The 11,575-nt window shown below is 34.5% G+C and overlaps 1 protein-coding gene and 1 non-coding gene across 4 annotated transcripts in view; one reads left to right on the forward strand and one right to left on the reverse strand.

The window, feature by feature from the left end:
• plxdc1 (plexin domain containing 1) overlaps positions 1–10,671 on the forward strand; it is a 47,596-nt gene extending 36,925 nt beyond the window's left edge. The window contains exons 11-14 of one of the 3 annotated variants that reach the window (XM_055176137.2): positions 2,168–2,291; positions 2,660–2,695; positions 6,679–6,827; positions 9,692–10,671. In XM_055176137.2, the coding sequence (XP_055032112.1) occupies positions 2,168–2,291; positions 2,660–2,695; positions 6,679–6,827; positions 9,692–9,814 (432 nt within the window). In that variant the 3' untranslated portion in view covers positions 9,815–10,671. Of the gene's footprint in view, positions 1–2,167; positions 2,292–2,659; positions 2,803–6,678; positions 6,828–9,691 lie in introns of those variants that run through there. The other 2 variants (XM_055176139.2, XM_055176138.2) reach the window with 2 other exon arrangements.
• Positions 10,672–11,357: 686 nt separating this feature from the next.
• trnac-gca (transfer RNA cysteine (anticodon GCA)) lies at positions 11,358–11,429 on the reverse strand. The gene has a single exon. It is a non-coding gene; the product is annotated as a tRNA-Cys (tRNA).
• Between the last annotated feature and the right edge of the window lie 146 nt (positions 11,430–11,575).

Below are 11,575 nucleotides of genomic sequence, written 5' to 3' on the forward strand. Positions count from 1 at the left end.
TCTAATTGTGAAATTAAGAGTATCATAGTTTGGTCATGGATTTCAATTTTTGTCATGACCTTATTCAGTCAATATTACAGTAAAATATCAAGGTTATACTGTTATTTACATTATTTATAAACAAAACAGTAAATCACAAAAAAAGAATTTAGCTGGGTTTTCACAGGCACAATTACTGTAGAGAAACACATGCCACAAAAATCTGTGAAAGTCAATAATATTTTTGGTCTATTTTCACAGGGAATAACCTTACATTTTATTGCCTATATCTGATAAAAGTTTTGTAAACACTTTACTTAAAGGGTGTTCATAAGACTGACATGACACCATCATAATCATGACATGACACGTGCTATGAACATGAAGGAAACTGTCATTTTTAATGCAAAGATGACATTGTTTGAGATGTCTTTGTTATGACAGCTTGACGTTAAACAATACATTATAACTTGTCATGACAAATTGACTTTACCAAGACAACATAACTGACCACTTCTTACCAGTGATACAAATTGAATTTGTCATTAAAATGTCATTAAGTGTTAATACTCTATCAAATAGTTTTATTACAGCATCATGAATATTTTTCTTGACCTCACCTACTACAGTGGTAAAAATATAATTTGTCAATAAAATGTCATTAAGTGTTAATACTCTGTCAAATAGTTTAATAACAGCATCATGAATATTCTTCCATTCATGATGTTTTTTTAAGGTTCCTCCTGGTGTTAAAGAAATAAAATCAGTAGGCTATTAAAAAAAAAAAAACGGGACATTAACGACGCTTAAAGCATTACACATGTAATGGATTTCACATGAACTCTGTAACGTGTAACACATTAACGCATTGTCATTAAAATGTCATTAAGTGTTAAAGTAACACTATGTAGTTTTTTTTACCTTTAAATAATGTCTCTAAAATTATTTCAGTGATAGAACAACTTTTAACTGGACAAATTGTACTGTTGCTGCAACCTAAGCAGCCTCCTAGCTGCTACAAGCACACTCTGAAAGTGGCGGTGAACTGCCTGCAGAAGAGTGTCTGATACCAGGCACTGTTGCGCCTTTCAACCACATGGGGGGCTGTAAGTCATTCTTACATGGAAACTACTTAGTGTTGCTTTAATACTCTGTCAAATAGTCAAATAGTTTTATAACAGCATCATGAATATTCTTCCATTCATGATGTTTTTTTTAAGGTTCCTCCAGGTGTTAAAGAAATCAAATCAATCATCCAATAATAATAATAATTAAAATGGATGAAATTATATTTTATTTCATTTCGAAACCCATTTACCTTAAATTAAATGAAAACAGTACAATAATGGGTTAAGCCATGCAGCGTTAGGTCCATATCACTGGAAAACAGTTTATCACATTAAATTAATTAAATGGTTTTGTTAACTTTTTCTTCTATGTCAGAAAAATTCAGAACCCTCTGTGTGCATTGTGCACATACATAAAGTTAAGTATAATCTTTGACGTGTATGTTGCATTATTTGTCATATTATTAACACTTATTTTAATGACAAGTTCAATTTGTACCACTGTAGTTGAGGTCAAGAAAAATATTAATGATGCTGTTATAAAACTATTTGACAGAGTATTAACACTGAATGACATTTAAATGACAGTTTAATGTAATGTAAACCCATATAGCTTTGGCATTATTCTGCTATGTCATGTTTATGACAGATTTATCATGTATTTATGTATTGGTTTATGTCAAGTTGTCATCACAGAGACATCTCAAACAGTGTCATATTTGCATTAAAAATCACATAATTGAACAAATGATACTAAATGACGGTTGTCATAAATGTGCATAAAATCTTCTTCATGTTCATTGCACGTGTCTTGTCATGATTGTGGGGGTGTCATGTCGGTCTTATGCACACTCCTTCAAGTAAAGTGTTACCAAAGTTTCTTTTAAGCATATACTTGTGCTTTAAAGCTAACATATACTTTACTAAAAGCCACATAATACAGTTTTCCTAAAACAAAAAGTGAATAATTTGTGAATCGCTTTTGTATGTGTCACTAGGCTTGTTTAGGCCACCTCATCAATTGCCAATTTCTGCTTTAATGTTGCCATTAAAGAAATTGTTCAATGATCAATGTACTGTACATACTGTTGTACTGACTAACATACAATAATTTGTCTAAGGCAAAAGGCACATGTGAAGATTATGCTCAGGGAGGACCAGACAGTTCCATCAATCCTTTTAGTTCTTCACCACCGCCAGCCACTTTTACCCCTGCAGCCCAACCCGCCAGTTCTGTGACTGAGGGTGAGTACCTTATTAAACCCGGACAAGCCCCAACGACACATAAAAACTGATAATTCAATCAATTTACACTCATTGTTGCATTATTTTGCTGATGCAAACAAGGTATCATATGAAATAATTAGTTTTACCCTAATTTACTGTGCTTGAGTGTCTCAGATTTATTGATTTTTCTAGTATACCTGTAATCGCAAGACCTTTTTAAGCACAATCTTTATAACCTTACAGCTAGTTTAATAACATTTTGCATGTCCTTGTCTAATGTGCTGATGCATCTTGCATGTGCGCTTATGCTAAAATACTCTCATGCTGTCGTTGCTGGTCTGGCCTCTGCCATCGCTCTGTACAACAACAGTTTCTTTCCTCCACAGATGACACCAAACAGCACTTTCAACACCATGGCCATGGTGAGTCAGTTAATGGCTTCGTGTTTCTTGGCTGTTATTCGTTCATGATGAGGCCCACATGGAAATCTGCAGAATCGGACAGCTATCATTCAGGACTTCTCTCCCTTGTGTGTTTGCTTACTCAATATTTCGGCTAAATTGATTGCGCTTCAGCTATAGTCGGTTTAACACATTTTAAGTCGGTTTATAATGTTAAATTTAATTTGACAGAACTTGTTACATCTGGGTCTAATGATAAGATTAAGCTTACGTGATCAGCTTTGCCTTACAATAAAACAGAGGTATACATAATAAGGGCTCATTTATATAACACAAGCAATGATCAAAGACCTACACAAAAACAGCATATGTGCAATTCACCAACAGTAGTTCATGACTGTCCAGACTAGCAGTTCCCGCCGGAGGGATGAAATGCAGAAGCGACAAATAACATGCAGCTTCAACAAATGTCGGTAACACTTTATAAGAAGGTTTTATTTGTTAACAATTAGTTAATGCATTAGCTAACATGAACAATACTTCTACAGCATTTAATAATTTTGGTCATTTTATTTTTACCATTTACTAATATAACATTAAAATCAAACGTTTCAACCATTAACCTTAGGTAATGCACCATGGCTAACATGAATAACTGTACTGACGTTAACTGACATTAAAGGTGCAGTATGTAACTTTTAGAAATGTCTAATTACAGAAATGCAATCTAATTTACATAACTATAATATCAGGGGTGTATAAAGACCTTGCATAATGAACTGTTATGTGTTTATTACCTTAGAATGAGCCGTTTTTATCTATACACCGCGGGTCCCCTTACATGGAAGTCGCCATTTTGTGCTGCCATTTTTACATTAGCCCTGAACGGACAAACTGCTCAACAAAGCGCGTTTTGTAACTAGTTCTGTATGTTTGTCCTGTGGCAGCTACTGTAGCTTCTCTATGCATTTCGGTAAACGATGGACTGAGCCGTTGGTTGCAATTCACAATGTCACTGCTAGATGCCACTAAAATCAACACACTGCACCTTTAACAAGGATAAATAAATACATGTTGAACAACTATATTGTTCATTGTTTGTTCATGTTAGTTAATGCATTTACTAGTGTTGTTTACTAATAAACTTGTTGGAAAGTGTTATCGCTGCTTCTTTCAAATCCAGGAATGTCAATTTTATTAGCATGTGTATCATGAGATTATGAAAACACATATTAAAAAAATGGAAAAAAAATGTGAAGCAACAACTTTATTTTTTTAACAAAAGTTTCATGTACATATGTTGATAGTTATCAGTATATAAACTGTCAGAATTAAAAGGTACAAAAAAGGTACCCTAAAAGTTTTGTACCTTTACATGTATACCAAACTTAATACAATGTTTTACCTTTTTGGGTATTAGTGTACCTTAAAGCGTAACTAAACCCCTGGTCAGAGCCTGACTCCACCCACTGATAATATTTGAAAAATGCAAGAAAAGTGGGCAGATCCCAACTGAGATAGAGGGGACGAACTAAGCTCGTACCAAGTGTGTGGTAAGATCGTAACAAGGTCGTGGTGAGCTTGAAACTGCTTACGTCACAAGTTATTTTTTTGGACCCAACATCCAATACGAAAATTAAACTGCAGTAGCCACCGTTCAACCTGAAGAGGGCAGCACTCAGACGTTTTTACACCATATATTGTAGTATTGAAACACTTTATATCCAAATGTCAAAAAACTTACTAAAATCAATGAACAGCACTAATAAAGCATCATTCTTACTCTAAAAAATGCTGGGTTGTTTTTAACCCAGGGCTGGGTCACTATTGGACAGAACACACTGCTGGGTTAAAAATGACCCAACTGCTGGGTTGTTTTAACCCAATTGCTGGGTTATTGTCAATCAACGATGTTGAAACAACCCAGCAGTTGGGTTAAAATAACCCAGCAGTTGGGTCATTTTAACCCGGCAGTGTGTTCTGTCCAATAGTGACCCAGCCCTGGGTTAAAAACAACCCAGCATTTTTTAGAGAAAAGTTGGTTTAAGGATCTATTGCAGGGGTGCTCAAACTTTTTCCTACCAGGGGCCAAAAATCAGACCTGATTGAGGGCTGTGGGCTGAAAGTAAATGTTTCTGTGTTATAATAACTTATTTCCCGCCAGACATTTTTTTGAAAAGTTGCCCGCCAGCATTTTTTGTGATTTTCACAAAAGTTTCACAAAATACCTTTCAGGAAATTTTTCTTCTAAAAATTATAAACATGCAAATATATGAAATGAAAGAACAGACCCTCTGCTTTCAAAGAAACAATAAACAAACAAACAAAATGGGAAAAAAAATTTCATCCTATATTTTTTCTCTGCTTATAAACTCTTAAATATGGGTATTTTTCTTTAAAAATACAAATCTTTTAGCAAAAAGCTGAAATAATTGCATTTTTGTGAAGAAATTTTGTTAGAGATCAGATCAGATTAGATTCAGAATGATTATCAAAACATACACAGAGTTTAAAATTAGTAAATAACATTTTGGGTAGTAGATAATCGTGGTATTGCAGATTAACATAAAAATTTATCAGAAACATTTTTAATGCAAATGTTTTCTCTTAATTGATGAGATAACTTGTTAGAGTTAAAATTAAAGTTGCCCTGATTCTCCTCATTTATAATTTTCTAATATTTAAAAAATAAATAAGCAAACATTACTCTGTTTATGCATAAGTAAAGCAGTTTTTTTCAAAGGTAACTGTGGTAAAAAAGAAATAATTTTGCCAATCACTTTTTATTTTCCTTTTGTCTGTGTGCCACTGCCTTGACCTTTCCATTATTAGCCTATAGTACCCGAGTTCGTTGAGTTTTGTAATGCATGCTATACACCTTTAAGTATGCATGTACATAAAAAATGGATTCACTTTAAATCCTTGCATTTAATTTCATCTTACATTTTTGTAATGTACAAATACAATGTTTTAGAAAATGTTTATTAGAAATATTAAACATCTGCGTGAATTACGTTTTTTCTTTTTCCTTATCTCACGTCGCATGACGGCACAAATTAAAGATCATTGGAGGCCAACTTTGGTTTGCGGGACCTAGTTTGGGCACCTCTGATCTATTGTGTACATTTAACTGCTTTGTTTCTCTAAAATTTAACTGCACACATTTGTTCCTTAAAGTACACAATAGGTCCTTATGATATCATATTTTACCCCAAAAAGTACAACATTTCAATATGTTGTATACCTTTAAAGGTTCAAAAATGAAACTTTGGGGTACCACCCCAGCCACAGAAAAGGTACAGTTTTTTACTGAAAGTGTACTCTAAGTATATAATCTAAATATAAAAAAACTTTATTATTTTACTTGTCAAGCAGAGACAATGTAAGACATTTATTTGAATACAGCCTAGCACGCCAGTTTGCATGTATCGCCAAAGATTAAAGCTTTCATGTTATGAATATGCACTTTGGGTTGGTTTCCCGGACAGGGTTTAGATTAATCAAGGACTAGGCTTTAGTTATATTAGGACATTAAAGTAGTTTATACAAACAAACAGGTGTGCATCTTCAGACAAAACAATTGCATTGGTGTATGTTAAGATATGTCAGTAGTACATGTGTTTTAAATTAAGGCAAACATACATTTTACTCTGGGACTAGGATAAGCCCTGTCCGGGAAACCACCACTTTATGTTTAGGGTTTTGCTGACTTGAGCTGAATCATTTATCTGTCTTTTGTGCACTATGTTCTCTATATCCAACACATGCTTTATCATTTTTAAATTGAACATACCAATTTTGCATGATTGCTTTTCATCACAATAGTGTTCCTGTGGCACATTTAAGATAGCAATGCAATCTCAAGGAACATACATAATTCTGTCATACTGAAATGTACAGATTGGATGTCCTCTAAGTAACTTAGTGTAAAAATGTCTGGCAAATGCATAATGTAAATGTAAACACCAAGTCATTCCATCACATTCTCTTACATTTTCATACAGACCCTTTAGGTGAGGATGAGGCACCAGAACACACAGCAATAATTGCAGGAGTAGTGGCAGCTCTGGTTTTGCTGGTGTTCCTGACTCTGCTGGCTGTCTACTACATTAACACACATCCAACTGTTGCTCCTCCTTTCTACCTCATGCAGGTGAGGACAAATTCCTCTATTAGAAGGGTCAGTAATTTCTTCAGATTTTTATTGAAAAGCTGATTTTTAGAAATTAATAAAAGTCTCAAAAATGTGTTCAAGTTAAAAATCAAGTTCAATTGGTTCCATTTTGGGGTAGATTAATAAAAAATGTAGCTGGAATTTCCTGATAACATGGTGGAAGGTCACAGGGTTGACATTAGCTGCATCTTGTTTCAGAAGGCTGCATCCTTCGCGTTCTCCGGAGGATGCACCCTCTGAAGGATGCGGTATACAGAGGGTCCTCAACCTAGAATTAAACAAGACGTTCTTCGTAGGACATACGGACAGAAAAGGAAAAAGAAATTTTCATGTTGCTATGCCAAATCGTTACAGAGTCGTTGCTCTCTCACACGCCAGTTAAATAAAGGAAAATTATTTCTAAATTTGGAGTCATTTGAAAAAACAATTGCTGAGGCGTACATACAACAGATATCTGTTAGAGAGATATTATGGCTGCGTCTGAAAACTCATTCCAAGGCAGGAAGGCATCAAGGCATGTCTGAATCCAATGTTAGGTTTACTTCCTGACTCCTGAGATTTTGTCCCACAATTCTATGCATGTGCGCGCATGGGGAATGTGATTGGTCGAGCCTGGTTGAGTTCGAAAAAATAAAATGGCGGCCAAGAAAGCGGCTGGAGCACAAATTAAGTGTAAATAAATGTATATTTTCACTTTTTACACCTTTAATTGCATTTCTAGCAAGAAATTAATATTGCAGTTTTCAGATATGTGATTAGTTATCAAAAAGGCGCTCTCTGTTTATATTTCCAACACGCTGCCTTTGAAGTGTGTCTGAAAGCCTTTCTCTTAGCTGCCTTCATGCCTCCGGAGTCATTGACTCATGAGGCAGCGATGCAACAAGTTTTCGGACGCAGCCTATGTTTACCCGTTTTACCAAAGATTTGGGTATTGAGAAAATAATTATCTAATAAAATTTCTATAACTATATATAAAATTCGTCTCCAACATGGTGCCAGCGGGCACCAGGTTGCCCGCACAGAGTCTGTGAGTTGCCCACCAAAGCACATTCTATTAATAGCCTCAATTTTAATATTTATTTATTTATTGAATATTTTTATATTAGCTTGGCTTCCTTTATGTATGTTAACATTTTAAACAATGATAAACATATCAACAAGTAAAATTAAATAAAATCAACAAGTAAAAGAAAAAAGTTTTGAGTAGACTATATCAAAAAAGTCTAAAACTATAGCTGTCTAGCCTACCATGCTATCATAATTTATTTTTTTATTTTTAATTAAATGTTCATTCTTTTTTAAATAAAAACTTGCATTGTACTTTATTAAGAGTCTAAACAGTTTTTTATCATTTTATATTAATTGGTATAGAAAAAGGTGCGTTGTTTGTGCGTGTAAGGTAATTTAAATTAACCTACCTAAGTTTATCTACTAAGGTAAAAGAATTTGAAAACTTGAAACTACTTTTACATTTAACCACATCATCTTATAGTTTTTATAGCTGCTGGTGTGTAGAATGACGTTGAGAAATGACATTTTTCGCAGCGAAGAATCCCACTAAACACTGGACGTCAGATAGACGTGCAGATATAAGAGGTCCGCCGGTCCATGACTAATTCTGGACATCTATTCAATGTCCAAACTAGGTCCAATATTTGGACGTCCAACCATGACCCTACTTGGACGTCATATTTACGGTCAACATTTGACCTTGAACTGGGTAATTTTTTTGGACATCATTTGGACGTCTATGACAGGCCTATATGTATATATTACATGATTTGGCCTATATGTGTTTATTTAAGACTGATGTAATAGTCATCCATTTAAGATATTGGTGGCCTAGTGGATAGAGGTTGCTGGTTCGATCCCACAGCGGGCAGGAAGTGTTTGCCCAGTATTTGTGTCTGTGTGTGTGTTCATGACTTGCAGTGGATAAGTGAAATGCACAGACAATCATGTCTATTTCACTTTATACCCTTTTACACCGAGGTCCCACAGACATGAATATTAGACGTGCAGTAGACGTCCAAAAAAGACGTCACCTGGCGTTACAAAACAACCCCTTCGATGGGCCGAATTTGGACGTCCAAAAATTACATGATAAATACGTCACTGACGTCACATTGCGCAGTGGGATAGATCTCACGCATAATCCGAATTCCTGTAAAAGAAGGTCGCACTTAAAGGTCGCATTTGGAGTGTCCTGCTTTTCTGAAATGAGATTCTGCCTTTTGACGTATGCAGCCTTTGAATGAAACCTCTGGAGGAAGCAGCCTACTGAAACAACACACAGCTATTGTTACAGAATAATTGACATCACTGTACACTGTTAAATATTTCTGTAGAAATGGCAGTATTACTAGAAGCTTACTGTTTGCCAGCAACTTACTGTAGATTTAATGTAGGTTATTTACTGGCAACAGTTTGTTCAAAGTTAAATGAACATTAAACATTATCAAGTCTTTATCTTTACAGAATAAAATTGAAATAACACCCTCATGCAGTGCATTCTGGAAACCAAAATCTGAAGGATAAAAATAGAAAACGGTTCATTAGGATTTCTGCTTCCCAGAATGCTTTGCATGAAGCTGTTGTTTTATAGTTTTATTCTGTAAAGACAAAGACTTGTTAATGGTTAATGTTCATTTAACTTTCTAAAAATTTTCTGTAGTTATGCAGTTTTACAGTGTACTCCTGGTCATGAAACAGGATCATTTAATGCTAATATTTTTATAGATATCAATATTTTTATTGTCAGGTGTCTACTATATAAAATCGTAACAGGATGGATTCAGAATTGGGAATATAGTCTAACTCTACATTTCTGTGCCATTTCACAGCGCCGCACCAATAACTATTGGCCCTCCATGAAGTTTCGGAATCAAGGATGCCATTCTAGCTATGCTGAGGTTGAACTTGGGGGTTATGAGAAAGAGGGGTTCATTGAGGCAGAGCAATGCTGAGGAGGCAGGACTTCCTTCACAAGGGACGGACAAAAGAAAGAGCGCTTTAATTTTAAGGCTTTTTTCATCAAATGATTTTAGGAACAAAACAATAAGGTGCAACGAGAAAAGGTCACAAACAATTGTCAGTTCACCTTGTTTCTTTATGGTGAAAAGGGGTTATAAATGTTACGAAGACCTGGTGATTGTAACCAGAAAATCTGCTAAATTTACTCCTTAATTGTGAGAATGGGATCATCCAAAAGCATTGCAGTTATTGTACAGCATATCTTTAAAGATTTTTCATTTTGAAAAAGATATTTTGTGATTTATAATGCGTTATGTTTGGTGGGGAAAAGATGCATAATACTCAGTTAGCCACATGGACTTAACAGCACTTTAATTGAATTAGCTTAGGCCTACTCTATAGTGTTAGTAATTTCACAGACCTTTTTCATAATCTGCCCGGTTGTTGAATTATGAAATAAATGATTATTCATTTGCAAATATGTAAACTGATAATATATTGATTAACAGCGCAGGACAGAATTTAAAAAGCAAATTTTAAATGTTTAATTTGGAATTTTGGGGTTGAAGGGTAAACAATTACAGTATTTTGACTGCATTACTCTATTATATTGTTTCAGTCTGACTTCTGAATTAAAATGTAAAGCTATAGCACTTGTTGCATTTGTGTAATTAATGTAAAAAGGTGTTTTCCTGCTGAGCTCTGAACAAACAACCAGTTTCCAAACAATCGTGACCAAACCTAAGGCAAAGTTGTTGGATAGCTGTTGCGTTAAATGTCATTGCATTGTTACATTTTGAACGTACAATATGCTAATATTACAATAAAAATAAAATGAGGTGTTTTGAAATGTGTGTTGTGATTTCTTTAGCACTTTATATCGATCTGATTTTATTTCATAACCAATTAACCACATTAGCACACCGAATAACAGTACAGTAATGTGGTAACATACCGTTTTCATTAAACGTAAGGGAACAGCAACACCTCCAGGTCATTGTTAGTTACTGCAGGTGATGTCGTTGGAAGATGGTTTAGTAACCATTGAAAGACATAAGGGCGGTTTCCCGTACCAGGATTAGCTTAATCCAGGACTAGGCCTTAGTTTAATGAGGAAATATAACTAGTTTTAACAAACATGCCTTACTAAAAACATTACCTGTGTGCATTTTGAGGAAAAACAAAGGGCACTGATGTATTTTAAGATATGTAAGGGCAAGTTGTTTTCAGTTTGGAGAGCTCTTAAAAGTGTTTAAGTCTAGGACTAGTCTAATCCCTGTCCGGGAAACCGCCCCTTAGTGTTACAACGTATTAACATCCCAAACTTTGCGTGCCATGTTCAAATTGTTTTGCAATAAGATTTAAATGTATATTTTGTATGTAAATTGAAGTAGAAATAAGTGTCGCACAGCTTTTTAAAATATGGATACATACGTAACTGAAGTTATACTATAAGTATAATACTGAGTATAACTAATTTAAGTAATTGTTTTAACTTGTATATTTTTGAACAACATTCACGAAAAAAGTCAAAAGAGGGGGCACCCGGATTTGAACCGGGGACCTCTTGATCTGCAGTCAAATGCTCTACCACTGAGCTATACCCCCATTCCGATTAGGTGATAAAAATTCATCGTATTTAGTATCTCTCTACCTTTTATTTTTACATTTAAGATTTTTGTATTAGATAATCTAGGATTATTTATATATATTTATATATTTAAATTTGTATTTAAAAGACGCTTTATCTGAGC

Source organism: Misgurnus anguillicaudatus, chromosome 4 (assembly GCF_027580225.2).
Source record: "Misgurnus anguillicaudatus chromosome 4, ASM2758022v2, whole genome shotgun sequence".
In the NCBI taxonomy this organism is placed as follows: Eukaryota; Metazoa; Chordata; class Actinopteri; order Cypriniformes; family Cobitidae; genus Misgurnus; species Misgurnus anguillicaudatus.